A 17367-nucleotide genomic window follows, 5' to 3' on the forward strand; every position below is an offset into this window, starting at 1 on the left:
AGGATAATGGTACAGTCTCCGTGCTACACTAGTGATCGTATTAAGGCTTTCCTCTGTGTACACATAACCTCTACAAGTATAATTGTGGCTATATTATTTGTGTCCTCTTCAAAGATTGCTCTTCAGAAATTTTATGCTTGAAACCCCCTACTGTTAAATGAGATCAGTACTTTAAGACAACTGCCATTTCACTGGTATGTGCTTAAACAAACAACAAACAGCAAACAATTTGCAAAGGAGGTTTAACCCCTAAGGGTGAATACTTGGCTGTAAAACGTGGTATGCTTATTTAATGATAATGCTGATTATTGACCCATTCATTAATAATGTTGCCAGTATACATACATCAAACTGCATATTACTACAGATCACATTTTTTTAATAATTTATTTTACATTATAGAATAAAATAATAAAATTACAGAAATTTGTAAATTCTGAGTCCATATCATCACAATGTGAATCTGCTAAAAAATGATAAATGATATTGAATTCAACATGTTTTGTTTTTTTATTGTAGGGCTGATGCACAAATCTTATAGGTTGCTTATTTGTCACTAGTGGTGAAGCAAGGGGGCATTAAAGACATTCATGACCCTTGGATGGAACCTTGTGAATGTGTGTGTGTGTGTGTGTGTGTGTGTGTGTGTGTGTGTGTGTGTGTGTGTGTGTGTGTGTGTGTGTGTGTGTGTGTGTGGTGTGTGTGTGTGTAGTACCTTGGCCAATCTTGACAAAGCCGATGATGATGATCATTCCAAGCGCCAGGAGCTTGGCCGCTGCAAAGAAGTCCTGCACTCTGGTGGCCGCCTTCACACTGTAGCAGTTCACGAAGGTCAACAAGACTGCAGAAAGAGGGACAAAAACAAAGAAGAAAAGAGAAAAAGACTGTAAGTGGGGGCATCTTTAGAAAGCAGCACTTTAGTTTCTCTTGCCTTTACCATGAATTAAAGGGCCCGTTACACTACTGACTCTAAGTGTATGCACCAAAATCCCACCATGGCATCTTTACTCAGTCTGCTGGACAATGTGTGCAATAAAGGATTTCTTATGGGGCACACAAAGAACTAACTTTTCTGCAGGTGTTTTTGATGTTAAAAAAAAGCTTTTATTGAGGTAATTTATACCATTTACATTGTTCTCTAATCTGAGACACCAGCAGACTCTGACCTTATGAAACACACACACCAAAGCACCCTCAAACCCAGGACGCCATTAAAACTGATTAACTAAAGAAGCAGGTCCCTTCAAAGCTCCTAAAATCAGGTCGGGCCCACACCAGTTTACGAGACAGAGCACAATGAGGCTCTGTGTTAAAAAGACCAAGGCAAAGAGGGAGGGAGCCTGAGTACAGTACAGGGATGGACACACTTACACACAGAGGCTGGCATCCAAATTCACACAAGCACACACACACACACACACACACAAAACTGGCTAACTTGAGTATATGTTTGCAACCATAGATGTGTACATGCACAAACTTACGCATGTGTGCAAGCTTACGCATGGAAACACACTGATTTCAACTACAAATATTCCAACAGAAACCGGTCAAATGGAACTATACCCCTCACTAAAATAGAACTACAGAGCTGTAGATTAATGTGTGTGTGTGTGTGTGTGTGTGTGTGTGTGTGTGTGTGTGTGTGTGTGTGTGGAGATCTGGCTCTCAGCCCCACTGTGACCCTGACCACCCCACTACCTACATGGCAGGCATGCACACCAAAGCGAGCAATCCTCATGAAACACACACACACACACACACACACACACACACACACACACACACACACACACACACACACACACACACACACACACACACACACACACACACACACACACACACACACCACACACAGATAACTGAGCCTCTCAGTCTACGGCTTTGTATGTTGTCATGTGGTCTCAGTCAGGATTTAGCCTCCAGTCAATCTGAAGATTACGTTCTAGGATTACTAGCTGACACCACATACACTCACACCCACACCCACAAAACGTATTAATATACATGTACATATACAATTTCTGTGTAACTATACTGTATATTCAGATAAATATGCAGTGTGTGAGATGAAAGGGGGGATATTGTGTGTGTCTGTCAAAGAAATCACCAGAGATTGGTGCAAACAAATTGATCCAGAGTTAATCTTGTTAAGACTCCATAGAAAACAAGTTGCAATGAAATAAACCAGCATTTTCATTTAGCAATCCCTGAACTGTGAAGCTATTGTCTACAGGCTTAAAACGTGCTGCTAAATACAGCATTATAATTGTGGTTTAACTGACTGCTTTGAGTGAAAATAAATATAGTAAGTTAAATATGTTTGTTCATGACATTTAGCCTGGTTGAAGTCTTATTTTTTTTGAAAGATGCTATAAGGATAATTAAGTGGCCTACTGTGTGTGATCTCAGTTATGGACAGTAAAATAAAAGCAATGAATGGATATAGGGTTTTTGTTAAATCTGAATATGTCACATATTACATCAAACAAATGTGCTGTGTAGGCCCACCGAATTCACTTGAATTAAGTTCATCAACGTAATATTTTAATACATTTCTCAAATTAGTGGCCTTTTAAATTTTATAAATTTAAACTGCCCTGCAGTCCCATGTCGAAGTGTCCTTGGGCAAGACACTGAACCCCGGATTTGTCCCCGATGCTGCGCCATCGGAGTGTGAATGTGTGTGTGTGTGAGTGTTTATCCGATGAGCAGGTGGCACCTTGTACGGCAGCCTCGGCCACAGTGTGTGAATGTGTATGAATGGTGAATGGTTCCTGTCCTGTGTAAAAAATTATGTTAACACTAGAAAAACGCTTTATTTAAATTCTGTCAAATCCAGAAAAGTTTTCAAAAGAGATTAACCTCTTAAAATATCACTAAATATGAATAAGTAAACGAGAACACGTGTAGTAATACATATAAGTTCTAATAAGTGTCACTTTATGAGAAAAGTTGCCAATTATGATTTTCCTTTATCATCACCGAAGCTGATGTAATAGCGCGGCATTTTTCACCATCGTTTGAGGCTGCGTGTGTGCGTGTGTACGTGTGCGTGTGCGTGTGTGTGTCTTTGCATCTCACGTGGGCCAGATAAACATGTAAAACATGTAAACTGTGTGTAGGCCTATTTGAGTCAATAGGTTTTCTCATCCACCTGTCTGTACAAATACCCTCAGGAAGTGTAACTTCATCTGGCACAAAAACAACAACAACGCCCAAAGTTGCATCAGCAGGCAGCATGGCACGGCTCGGCTTTGATACTCACGGATGCAGAGGCAGGCAACTACCTTGGCCCCGTCCTCCGGCACCGGACAATCCGGGAACACTGGCTTGAGAACGTAGGTGGCGAAAACGTAGGCGACGATGTACTGGGAGGACGGCCGGATGATGAGCAACTCGATCCAGAGTTTGAGGAAAGCCGGCAGGGAGCCGTACACCTCCAGGATGTAGGCATAGTCCCCGCCGGACTTACTGATGGTGGTCCCCAGCTCCGCGTAGCAGAGGGCTCCCACCGTGGAGAACACCCCGCACACCGTCCATATGACCAGGGACAGACCCACCGAGCCGGCCTCCTTTACCACGCCGGTGGGTGTGACGAAGATGCCCGAGCCTATGATGGTGCCTACGATGATGGCCACGCCGTTCAACAGGGTGATGGTCCTCTTCAGGGCGACCCCTTCTCCCCCGTCGTCTCCTCTGGCGGCGTTGTTGTCAGGGCTGTCGGGGTCGCTACCCCGTGCTCCACCCAGGTTGGAATCCACCTTGTCCCCGCCGGACAGCATCCTTTCCTTTACCTGCCTGTCCTCCTCATCCCTGTCTGCCGAGGAATTTGAATTTCTCTTTTTCAAACCTGACATCATTGGCTGAGTTTCCTTGTTCTTTTTGCTCACTATTGGTTGACAAAAAGCTTCCTGCTTTGCCGCCTCTTGTTCTTCTTCTTCTCTCTGTCGATCCGGTGTGTGGTCTTATGCCGGCCGGGCTCAACCACGAGGAGTCCGCGGTGTGTCTGTTGGTTTGAGTCAGAGCAGCGTGTTTTCTCGTATCCCCACTCCATCCACGTACAAAGAAACTGTTGTAAATTGATGTCCCTCCTCCGTAAATGCTAGCCAATGCTTTGGCTTGGCGTCCCCTCACCAACGGGCTAGGCCTGTATTTCGTTTGTCCTTTCCCGCCCTCTAGCGGCGGAAGGAGGAACCACTGCTCTCTACAGTGGACAGTGGACCGTCTACACTTCATTCCATCTTATCTGGGTTTGAGGGACTCCACGGGAGGGACCACATGACTCCACATGATGAACCCGGGCGAGTATGTGGCATACTCTCGGCATAAAACAACAACGAAATACCATAAATACAGCACGGTGACAAGAAGTGCTCCCCAAACCAGTTCAACTGGTTTGGGGAGCACTTCATGGTGTTGTAATTTCAGAGAGAGACTAAAAATGGAGTTGACACCCCCCAAAAATTGATATCTAGAACTTCTTGTGTTATTTACGGTTTTTTTTAGTATTTAATTAGCACACTTTTTTTAAGCAGGGAAAATGTGTTCCCATCTGCTGCATGAGAAGAAGAAACCTGAGGGAGAATTTATGCCTTTTAATGTATGTTTCTGGACTTTATGCGTAATTTCTTTCTTTTCAGAATACCTTGAAATAATACTGCATTTTTAGTCATTTATACATTTTGTCTTTCAGCGATTAAAAACTGAACTTCAGGGTTTTAATAGGCAACAAGATCATGTTTGATGAAGGAGAGCTGATAAAAGAAATAAGATACCAGTAGAGAAGCAGTTAAGTTTGTATAACAATGTCCCCAATCCCAGGCTACATTCATACACACGACTATGCTGAAATTAAATTGCTGCTGAACAGACTACACCCACTAGATGCCCTAGATTTATGAATTGATCACAAAGGGGGTAGAGAGTGGCAGGCTATAGGTCAAGGTTTTTAATGTGTGTGTGGTTGGAGCATGGACTTGCCTTTATGCCACAGGTTTTACATTTGGGATGTGCTGTAGTTGCAAGTCAGTGTTGATTAGTTTAAAGGGACAGACACACACCAGACAACACAGCTGCCGCATTTTGACTCTTTATATCTACAGTATAGTGTATATGTATATATATAGTATATATCACACTTTACTCAAGTAAAAGTACTAATTCCACACTGTAAAAGTACAATGTTACAAGTAATAGCCATGCACTGAAAATGTTACTTAAATAAAAGTATGTAAGTATCATCAGGGGAATGTACTTAAAGTATTTAAAGTTAAAGTACTCAATGCAGAAAAACTCAAATTTCTGTCAATCAACTGAGTGTTTATTTGGCTAATCATTTCAGCTGGATTTGTAGGCCTGTGTATTGTTGGATAGTTAGATGTATGATAAAACATCGTATTTTGTAAACTACATTTGTTCTGTCTTGATTTGTAATGTAGCTAAAGCTGTCAGATGAAAGTAAACAGTAAAAAGTACATTATTTTCCTCTGAAATGTAGTTGGGTTGGAGTACAAAGTGGCATGGAAAGGAAAGACTTAAGTAAAGTACCTCAAATGTGTACTCATGTGTATAGTACTTGAGTATATGTGTACATAGTTACATTCACCCACTGACAGATACACACCTACATCTAACTACCAGGGGCCATATTGAGTTTAAAATGGAAAGTTCTATCTTTTATATCCTCCCTTTCTCACGTGAGACACACTAGGGGACTTTATATAAATAAAAGTCTCATAACTTTGTAGGAGGACTATGAAAGCCCCCGTTACACAAAGACACAAGTCTGAGCTGTGTTCTTAATACTTCTGATACATAAAAACATATCCACTGACACACACACACACACACACAAACCACAGGCAGACAATTTCCTTTGTTCAGACCAGTTGGACACATTCAACATGTAATGGCCACATCCAGCATGAAGGAGCATCCTGATATTGTCTCTGTCCGTCTACACAAAGCCTGAAGAATGCAGGACCTTCATCTCAGGTGAAGCCATAAATATACCTTAATCCATGTCTGTCGTCCCTGGCCCGTTTCACTGCAACTGTCTGAATCTTATAACCTGTACCAAAAGAAAAGCAGCACCCGTAGGCCCCAAGAGACATGGGAATGGATAACAAGCTTTTCTTCTGGTCACGGTTGGAGGCTGACTTCGAAATATTTCACATGCAGCTCAAATAACTTTAACCTAGGTCAGTTTCCACTCAGGGTTAAAGTCCTTGTTTACGGAGTAATATTGCACTTATCTTATCTTATGCTCTTTTCTGAATTAGTAGAGTTTTTTCATAACTTATGGAAATGGTTTATTGCTGTCTCCATCTTTTTCAGCATAGGAAAAGATCAGCATTGTTGTCTTTATTTGAATAATGGGCCAATTTTGATCCAGAATTCAATTTCAATTCAATTCAATTTTATTTATAGTATCAATTCATAACAAGAGTTATTTTGAGACACTTTACAGATAGAGTAGGTCTAGACCACACTCTATAATTTACAAGGACCCAACAGTTCTAGTAGTTTCCTCCAGAGCAAGCAACAGTGCGACAGTGGCGAGGAAAAACTTCCTTTTAGGCAGAAACCTCGGACAGACCCAGGCTCTTGGTAGGCGGTGTCTGACGGGCCGGTTGGGGTTAGTGGAAATAACAAAAATAGAAAAAAATAGTAGTTTGTAGCAGTTCTTTGTAGTAGTTCATGGCATAGCAGGGCACTGTGCGGCATTACAAGGCACAGCAGGACGTAGCTGGGCACCGCAGAGTGTAGCAGATTAACCTGGCACCGCAGAACGTGTAGCGGGACTATGGCGACAGCTGCTACCATGATTTTGCAGCATCCCTGATCTGAGGGAACATGCTGGGGAAAAAAGAACACAAGGACTCCGAGGAATGACTCCCCAGAGCTAGGTCAGTAACACGCATTTCTGGGACATCGATGCACATAAATGAAAAAATGGAAAGATAGAGGAGAGAGGAACTCAGTGTGTCAAAGGATGTCCCCAGCTGTCTAAAACTATTACAGCAAAACCAAGAGAGACAGGGTAAAGAGAGGAGCCTGGTCGGGCTAGAACTCTCCCCAACCGGATCGGGCTGTATGCCAAGTCTCCCTTTAGTTTATTATATGCTTGATTATATGATAGATAAATCAGACAACTATGACGAGAAGCAGGTGGGCCGGGTTAGGCGAACGCTGCGACTCCTCACTCCCTAACAATATTCAATTTGATGCCCTAACTATAAGCTTTATCAAAGAGGAAAGTCTTAAGCCTACTCTTAAATATGGAGACGGTGTCTGCCTCCCGAACCCCAACTGGAACCTGGTTCCACAGGAGAGGAGCCTGATAGCTGAACGCTCTGGCTCCCGTTCTACTTTTAGAGACTCTAGGAACCACAAGTAACCCTGCATTCTGGGAGTGTAGTGCTCTTGTAGGGTTGTAAGGTACTATGAGCTCTTTAAGATGAGATGGAGCCTGACCATGAAGAGCTTGTAGGTGAGAAGAAGGATTTTAAATTCTATTCTACATTTTACAGGAAGCCAATGCAGAGAAGCTAAAACAGGAGAGATGTGGTCTCTTTTCCTGGTTCCTGTCAGAACACGTGCTGCAGCATTCTGGATCAGCTGAAGAGTCATGAAGAGTTATAACTTATGAAGAATAAACTCACAGTAGTCATAAACACTTTAACACTTTACACTAAATACTTTACGCCCAACAGTAAAGGAAGGATAAGGTTGGTGGTAATTATTTGTTTTGCTTATTGTCAACAAACCTCTTTAAGACCAAAGCCAGCAATGGATTGCAAGTATTTTCTGTGTATCGTCAAAGTCTGATGTAGCTTACTCTTTTGTGACAATGAGCCTTATTGATGTCCCATAAAACCTTTTATTTTATTTGTAATCAATTCCACATAAACCGTCCTGCTGCCGTAAATACTCACAAGAGCGCCAAATGTGTGTTCTGCAGCTGAAATAATCCCCAACAAATGAAACGTTAACACTTGTTTAGGTATCTTTTGCTAAACACTACAGTGGCCATCTTATTTAGGAATTACTAAGCCTTTAAAAAGAATAATGAAACCATACATTTGTTGCCCATGGAAACAAATTTCCAATTCAGTAACCAATGGATTGGGGCTGAGAGCCACAGACAGGGTCGGAAACCATTCCGAGATGGACCGACACATTGTTAGTTTTTGTCTTTTCATTGGATTTGTTGACAACGTGAAAAATTCATACAAACTATATTTTTTTCTTTATTAAACACCCCGTATTTTCATTGCAAAAATACACATATTGGCCCGCCCGGGTATCTCACCTGATTTGCTGCATGTCATTCCGCTCTCTCCCCTTTCATGTCTTCAGCTGTCCTATACAAATAAAGGCGTAAAATGAACAAAAAATAATACCTTTGAACCTTGTACCTTGATGTCTGGTTTGTCTTAACTGTTCTTGAGTCCTAGTGTCACCTGTCCCCTTGTTCCCCTAGCTACCTCTTGTGTTTAGTCGCTGTCTGTTGTCAGGTTATTGTATTGTTTTGGATTATGTGTGTGTTAGTCTACCGGTTTTCTCTGTGTTCCAGTTTTTCAGTACCCCTATTATTTTGACTTCCTCAACACTTTGGAATTATTGTAGCCTGCTGTCTAGAGGACTCCTTTGGTTGCATATCTTTGTGATGAAATCCTCAAGCTCCCCACATTCAGCCTGGCTGTCTCTGCATTTGGGTCCTCCAATTCTCTGAACCACGTGACATTAACGACACATTCCCTGTCCCGCTTTTTTTTTTAAATAGAACCATTTTCAAACAAAGACAGATTATGACTTGTGTAATTTTCAGACAAAGCTTACTGTTTATGGTTATATTTTTTTTTTTTTGATGGGAGATTTTTCACACATCAGTGTGTATTCAAGTGTGCAACCATGTTCTTTAAAAGGATCTGTGTGTGCAAACATCATTGTAACACGACTGTGATGTTTGGTATTCCAAACAAACAAAGACTTGGACTATTGTAAGCGCTAGAGTTTGTCAAAATTAGGACCACATTTCACACACGTTGTTGCTTTATGATGCAAGATTCAAACTTTTTTATTTATTTCAAACTTTAGCTTTTTTGTTCTCTTCAGAGTTTTCACCGCTATCTTCACATGATGGTGACAATCTCAGATAGTAAATGGATTGTGTTTATGTAGCGTTTTTCTAGCTTTTAAAGAGTACAAGAACCATTTACCATTCACACACAATTGCCATCATCAGATAAACACACACATTTACATCTTTGGGTTCAGTGTCTTGCCCAAGGACACTTCAACATGAGACCAGGGCCAGGATTAAACCCCCAACCTTCCCATTAGCAGGCAACAGTTCTACCACTGAGCCACAGCCGCCCACCAATTCAGTTATCCCTGAATAGAACCCCCTGAATGTGTCATAAAAAAATCCAGCGAGTTTCCAACAAAGTCTGACCCACTTGACACTGGTCCTACATTGCTGATTTCTCATTGTGAACGTAACAATGAAATTCTGTGGGAAAATTCTTTACGTGGGGCCTTTTACAAGAGCATAGCATTGAAGATATGAGAGGGAGCGCTGCACTGCTCTAATGGGAAAAGGTTTGTAAACAAAGCAGTACCTCTGTGGGGTGGATGTGGGAGAAGTTCTGTTCTGGCAGCTGTAGTAATATCCACTCTGTTTCCAGCTTCTCTCCCATGGAAACTGCATGTAGGTGGACTACTGAAATTGTCAAATTAACAATAAACAAGCTTTCCACCCAACACACTTTGGCAATAGCACACAAACCTTTAAGTAAGCTACTGCTTATCATTTGTGCTAATGTTTTTTGAAAAATGAGATATCCCTGGTAGAAACAGCTGGCATTAATCAATATTTTTATATTTAAGGAAAAAGCAACCAAATTTACTTGATTGACAGTTATAGATTCGACCTGACCGAAAACTCAAAACCTTGGTGATTAAAGCTGCAAGCCCTCGCTCCTCTGTGTGTGTACTGGCGGACGCCGATCCTTGCGTCCGTGCATTGTCCCGGCACTCAGACACTTTAAATCGTCACCAATGAAAACGGAAGTCTCCGCTGAGTTCAATGATACATCACACAACAGTGTACATCAAACGGGTCATTAGTTATAAAAAGGGGCATCGTTTAAGCAAAGGGGGCAGGTCAAACTATCACCAATCAAAAAGAAAACTCTCTGTTGAGTTCAATAATACCTCACAAAAGAGCCCACATCAAACAAGGCATTAGTTATAAAAGGGGGCGTGGCTAAATCACAGGGGTCAAGGCAAACCTTTACCAATAAAGAAGGAAGTCTCTGCTGAGTTCATTGATTCCTCACATAAGACTCTACCTTAAATAGGTCACCAGTTATGGAAGTGGGCGTGGCTAAAGCATAGGGGGGGAGACAAACCGTCACCAATGAATAAGAAACTCTGCTGAGTTCAATGATACCTCACTCAAGACTCTTCCTTAAACGGTTCAACTGGTATGAAAGGGGCGAGACCTAAGTAAGTGGGTGTGGTTTAAGTATGAGGGGCAGCTTAGTATCACATAGAGAACACATGAGTTTCATGTAAATCGGATGATGTTTGTCATATAAGGTTGATTTCCTGTTGCCAGCGGAGGATGCTATAACTTTTCATCTTTAAGGTGTTGAGATGGTACAGACCAAATTTGAAGTCCATAAGACGAAATCTCTAAGAGGAGTTTCTTAAAGTATAGCACCTTGACTTTTAGATCTACTTCCTGTTGCCCCTAGGGGGGGCTATGACTTTGAGATACGGTATGTCATCAGTGTTGGACTCTTATGAATCTTGAAAGGTTACGAGCCAGTTGGACGATGTACACTCAAGTTAGACCCACTTCCTGTTTTGAAGGCGAAACACACAAAAAGACCGGCCCACCACGGCCATGCCCTATGACGAAAAGTTTTTCTTTTAATAACTTTTCATCTTTAACATCTTAAGATGATACAGGTCATTCCAACATTTGGGTACTCATATTATAGGGGTGGCGGTAGCTATAGGGAGTTGGGTTGGGAACCGGAGGGCTGGGAGTTCAAGACTCCGTATGGACCATGGTACAGAGTGTGGACTAGTAGCTGGCGAGATGCTAGTTCACCTCCTGGGCACTGCCAATGTGCTCTTGTGCAAGGCATGAACTCCCACCAACCACTCAGGGCGCCTGTCCAGCAGTCGCAGCCCCCTCACTCTGACATCTCTCCATTAGCTCGTGTATAGACCTGAGCAGTGTAAATTGTAATTGTAATTTTCCCACCGGGGATCACTAAAAAAAATTAAAATAAATTAAATAAAATTATAGAGTACTCAAGTTAGTTAGTTGCTCACAATAAAATTGAGACAAGACCGGTAAGGTGGCGTTTCACTATTCTGCCCCCACAACATGGAACAATTTACAAAAGTTCTGGAAATTAAAGGAAGTGGTTGCAATTGGCCAGTTTTAGCTCTTGCTCAAAAGTTTGGAAATGAAATCTATGGTCTGTAAATGTTTTAAATAGTTTTATGAAATTGTTATGAAATTGTCTGTAATGTACGGAATAGTTGTGATCTGTGCCGCTGTCTTGGCCAGGACTCCCTTGAAAAAGAGATTAGTAATCTCAATGGGATTTTCCTGGTTAAATAAAGGTTAAATAAAATTAAAAAAAAAATAAAAAATGATCCCGACCGGTGCTGGCTAACGCCGCCATAATTACACAAGCTGACGTTACCGGAGAAACAGGCGGACTATGGCTGTTTCCTATCGGCAAGTTTGACTTCCTCATAATGGAAACATGCACAAACAACCGTGACGTCTTTTTGACGTTCTCTACATGTCGCTCTGCAATGTATGGTATGTTACGTTATGGAATATTCTTTTGGCTGCCATTGCCAGCTTATTGGTTATGAAATATTTATAATCGATGTATTACACTACCAATACATTAATGCTGTTTTTTATTCAAAGTAATGACAACTGTGCCTCTTTAGAATGAACCATAATTTAAGATTTTGGTAACATTTTGATTATTATAGTTCCAAAAGAACAACAAATGCATTCACTCATAAAGATCAACTCATAATTTTGCATTTTTATTGCAGATAATCATTTTTATTTTTTCAATTTTGCCTGAATTTAATGTGTAATCACTCTATGTTTTATATATACTGCATGGTTGTAACCTTATAATGTTCGTCACCAAGCATTAGCATGAGCTCCTTGTCAACATAGCACATAATATTAAGCTGGATCGATCGATATTGAAATGTATCAATAAATAAGGTCTCTGCTACTGTGTTGTAAGGGGCGTGTCATTGATGACAAAATGATGCTGTGTGGCAGAAAGCAAGCTGTGTTACGGTTACTGAGCATCATTCTTTCTGTGACATTGTATGATTTACGATTACTCTTGAATGTATCATCTGGGTTCCCGTGTTTTGACAGAAGTTAGAGTAACTAGAGGAGTCAAAGGTGGTATGATGCTACTGGCATGCAACTAAATGAAACGTCCTGTGTCATTAAAATAAAATAACAGAATTTTTCTGGGTTTGAACATTGTTGGAAACATTTGGGATAGACCAAGTGTAGTATACGACTCAATTAAATATATAACATAGGTATAGAAATGTTACATATTGTACCTTTAAGCGGACGGTCCTTCTGCCTGACTCACTTCCCGCTGCTAGACTTTACAGGAGGATGTGACTTAAGGACAGATTCTATCTAGATTCTAGATCTAGATTATGTGGACAGTAATGAACATAGTAGCCTACCACAGTGCAAATTTGGTATAAGAGGTATATTTAAAATGTATGTATGCATTGACTTAGTGAAAAGTTTAGAATTTGAAGGTGCAGTAAGCAATGCTGTTGATATTTGAACTTAACTGTCAAACAAATACAACCCACCCCTTCAGAAACTCCGCCCCCCAGATTCCTAGAGCAACAACTACTGGATGGCCTTCACATTCACATGCTGCTGAGAACAAAGTGACACAAAGCAGGGTTCAGTACACAATGTTCTAAATGTTTAATGAGACATTCAAATAGATATTTTCTAACAATTCCTACCTTCGCTTGGATGTGTAAAAGAGTCACAATGGACAGAAGGATGTTCTCAAGGTTGGCTCACAGATAGGAAAACAGTGTTGCAATTTAGGATACAAAGAGAGACAACGAGAGAGGCTTCTCAGAGTTCTCACAGAATGGAATGTAGAATGTACACACACAAGTCAAGAAAGTCTCAGTTTGGTTCAAATCCTATCCTCCACTGGCTTGACCTCTGTGAGTTGATTCTGAAAGCAGTGGCGAGATCCCGGAGAACAAAGGGACACATAGCAGGGTTCAGTTCATAACGTTTTAAAGGTTTAACGTGACACACAAGGATATATAGATATTTTCTAACAATCCCTTCTTTCATTTTAATGACGTGTAGTAAGATAAGAAAGAAACTCCAGAGAACAGGATTGGTTCAAGGTTTGTTCATACAGAAGGAAAAACAGTGGTACAAGTTATGACATTAGAGAGGTTTTCTACAAGTACTTCTTACTGCCTCTATGTATTATTTTTCTATTTTATTTAACCTTTATTTAACCAGATTGAAAATCTCTTTTCTGAGGGAGACCTGACCAAGACGGTACACCAGTTACAATATCAAACAGAAATACAGAATTGTCAAAATCCCACATAGAGGAAATGATCAGGTCACATGTGGCAGTTGCATTTTTGAATTACATGGCATTTTAACATGGCCTTGAAATCATTTAATGAGACATTTAATGCTCATGGGTAGCCTAAATGGGTTCCATTCAGACCAAACATTAAGTATTTTACTGTAAAATGTCCACAAGATTCAACAAGACATTTTCATTTGGCTATACCCAATGTTTGGATCTGTTGTGGTATTTATGCCAATTAGCACATACATAATTAGATTATGCACCATTTGCCCATGTTAACAAACTACTTAAAAAAACTTTTACATACAATACATTGTTTGTGTTTCTTGATGTAACTAATCAACTCAGTAATGTCCATGGTGATATCTAAAGGTCAAAATTGTTACGCTATTCACGTGAGAAAAAGAATGAATAGGCGCATGAATAGGCTACATTGGGGTCTTTTTCAAAACCTCCCCCTAATGGGATTCTTCAGGGCTTTTTTCCTTACTCAGGACATAGTGAGGCTATAAAATCAGTTTAGTTTGCGTCTGTTACAATTTGGCTTAAGTTGACCCCCATTTTTGCTTAAAACAACTGGACTGTGAGGTGCACTGACAAATGCATTCAAGCAAACCAGTTTAGATGCGGCACTTAAGTCAAAACATGGATCACATGGAGGGAAGTCCTTTGTCTGAAATATCTGAAAGCCCAAACAACTACATCAGAGGCTAAAGAGCACAGAGACGAGTACAACAGGAGGAAGAGCAGCTGGCTTAGAGTTCAGAAGGAAAAGGACCTCATTGTATGTTCCTGTTTACATCTCTGTCTGTATGGACAACTGGAGGGGTTCTTGGGTTGTTGATATAAAACGATTCCCCTCCAACAGAGAACAGAAGGACAGCAGGAAGACAAGGTCTCTAATAAGAACCTGCCCTCTTCATCTTCTTTTCATCTCTGTGCTTCAGTGATGGCCGGTGAACAACATCACTATGGAGCGGACTAAAAGGCAATGGGGGGAAAAGTATTCAGACCCTAAGTAAAAATATTAATACCACACTGTAAAAACACTCTGTTACAAGTAAAAGTCATTGAAAATGTTACTTAAGTAAAAGTATGTGAGTTTAACCATGAACATGTACTTATAGTATTAAAAGTAAAAGTACTTAATGCAGAAAAACGCTTCACATTTTAGAAACTGGAAATGATCCAAGCTGTGTCAATCAAAGTGTTTAATTTAGCTGTAGGCCTACTTGTATAGGCCTATCTATTGTTGGGTAGTTTAATTTATAATGGAACATTGTATTTTATAAACTGCATGTGTTTTGTGTGCAAAACTCTTAATTTGTAAAGTAATTAGTCATTTAAGATGTCAGATTAATGTAGTATTTCTCTCGGAAATGTAGTGGAGTAGAAGTAGAAAGTGGCATGAAAAGAAAAGAAAAAAGAAAGTACCTGTAAGCTAGTACCAGATAGTTTTTTTTATAATTAAAAAGCAAAAAAGGCAAGTAGAGTCGAGGTGAGTCGACCAGGTACCATGTAATGGGAAAACGCCAAAAATCCAGTATTAGACGGGCCCAGGGTTAAAACTGTAGTATTTATCATCAGCTAGTCTATATCTTTTGCATTCCACTCCCACGATTGCTCCGGTGTTGCCAGATGCATGCACACTTTCTTTGTATTGGAATTTTAAATTCGGTGGATTTATGAAGACTATTGTTGACTGCGCTTCAGATTAAAAAAATCAAATAAATTAACAAATTGAGACAGCTAGCTAGATTATCTATCCAATCTGAGTTTTCTCTACCAGCGCCTCTGTGCGGACTTTAGCACCGCCCATGATGATTCTGATTGGTTTAAAGAAATGCCACTAAACCAGCAGGTTCTCCTCCCATCCCCAAATGCTCTGTGGAGTAGCCAGACCCTCCGTCAGCGTGCTTTGGAGGAGGGTCTACAGCAAGACTACAATATGTGTAACTCTTTTCTCTCTTTCCCAAACCAAAACACTAACATCAGATCTGTCTTATGTTACTTTGATTCATATTATGCCCTATTTGCACGGGATTAGTATTAACGGCACTGCTTTCAAATGGTTCAATTTTAAAAATGATTTATCTTTTCTTCATAATGTGTAGGACTACTGCTTTTTTTTAGTTGAGTAGTTCCTTTCTCACCGGGCCCCTGAAGCGCTGCCTGCTTCCTCGCTCCCATGTTGAGCAATTGTGCAGGCAGGCAGGGGTAACAGGAAGCGTGAGCACAAGCAAGCAAGGCAGGCTGCAACAGGAGAAAACACAGATAAGATTAGCCACACAAGCTAGAACACCAGGAAACAGAACTACACAGGGAGCCAGGAGTTACAACTGTACCATGCTAGTAGACTGTACAATCTGGGGTTTAGTGGATCACAGAGCCAGCCTTGAGTACTGCTGGGGGAGGATTAGGGAATGAACTTCACCTGATGCAGCCTGCAAACTAAGCCACGCCCATTACTCACACACACAGAGAAGGAGGGAGAAACATGAGGGATAACAAACAGGGAAACAAACTATGCACACAAACAGGGAGAGGAAAGGGCTCCATGATGGCATCATGACACACACATACAACTATTGGCCAGGCATCCATGCTTACGCAAGGTAACGTAACCTGATTTGTTCAGGTCTTATCCCTTGATGACTTGGGACTTGCCTAGAAGCTAGGTGGGATTGTTGCTACCCAATGTAAGTCGAGTGCAGATGTGAATCACGCGTGCGTCACTTTGCCACACCATGGAATCAAAAGTAGCTAGTCCAACACACCGTAGCTTCTATAATCGGTCATGAATCATGACAACCCAAGGTTGTGTAATGGGGAAAAATTACATGATATCCTCATATATCCTTCTATAATAGTCATGTATTATTATTTATATTATTCATTTACTATGTTTTTGTTTTAAATGACTTCATTCAATTCACTTGTGTATGTGTCCTTGTGATTGTCTTTCGCAGCTAAGATAAAAGACCGCTAGAGACTTTGGGGCATGGGGGACAGATGCAGAAAAGACGTAGAAACGGCTCCAACTTGTCTGTGTGTTATGATTAATTGTTTTGCTAAGATTAGGCATGTTCCCAAACAAGGTCTCCCCTTGTCTGGGAAAAATGAAATAAGACCATGATGTTTTCTGTTGAACTTCGACAGACACTCTTACTGTTAACTCTGTGAAACTGTTTTGCCATTTATCAGAATCAGAATCAGAATCAGAAATACTTTATTGATCCCCGAAGGGAAACTCTGTGTTGTAGTTGCACAATATTATAAATAGTGTAGAAATACAAGAAATAAAGAAATATAAGGAATTGGATACGTACGGTATTTACATAAAGGAATGTTATTATACATTATTTACATAATTCACATAATTAAGGATTTGGAATGGTGAAAAGTTAAATAATAATAATAATAATAATAATTGTGGTATTTGAGATTGCACACATGTCAGGCCAGTGTTATTGCACAAAACAGATAATACAGATATGCTTTGTAAACCATAATTAAAAATTCCACCAAAGACCAACTCAGTACTTTTGCTCAGCTGTCTTCATCTTTGTTTCAACAAAGTCTCACTTCAAAACTTCTCCTCTCCTGCTGTACAGAAATCTTCCACAACAGTTGATATCAGAAATCAGAGCATCTCATAGCATATAAACAGCACTAGTGA

The 17367-nt window shown here is 40.5% G+C and overlaps 1 protein-coding gene and 2 long non-coding RNA genes across 3 annotated transcripts in view; all 3 read right to left on the minus strand.

The window, feature by feature from the left end:
* Positions 1-4119, minus strand: part of LOC116691153 (large neutral amino acids transporter small subunit 1) — a 29660-nt gene extending 25541 nt beyond the window's left edge. The window contains exons 1-2 of the mRNA XM_032518529.1: positions 3272-4119; positions 716-841 (exon numbers count right to left, since the gene is read on the minus strand). Of these exons, the coding sequence (XP_032374420.1) occupies positions 716-841; positions 3272-3866 (721 nt within the window). The 5' untranslated portion in view covers positions 3867-4119. The remainder of the gene's footprint in view (positions 1-715; positions 842-3271) is intronic.
* Positions 1-17367, minus strand: part of LOC116691164 (uncharacterized) — a 631246-nt gene that overhangs the window by 405482 nt on the left and 208397 nt on the right. The window lies entirely within an intron of this gene.
* Positions 7335-16342, minus strand: LOC116691166 (uncharacterized). The gene is made up of 3 exons (XR_004332444.1): positions 16262-16342; positions 14599-14611; positions 7335-7345 (listed from the first exon to the last, which is right to left on the minus strand). It is a non-coding gene; the product is annotated as an uncharacterized LOC116691166 (long non-coding RNA).

Source organism: Etheostoma spectabile, chromosome 6 (assembly GCF_008692095.1).
Source record: "Etheostoma spectabile isolate EspeVRDwgs_2016 chromosome 6, UIUC_Espe_1.0, whole genome shotgun sequence".
NCBI lineage: Eukaryota > Metazoa > Chordata > Actinopteri > Perciformes > Percidae > Etheostoma > Etheostoma spectabile.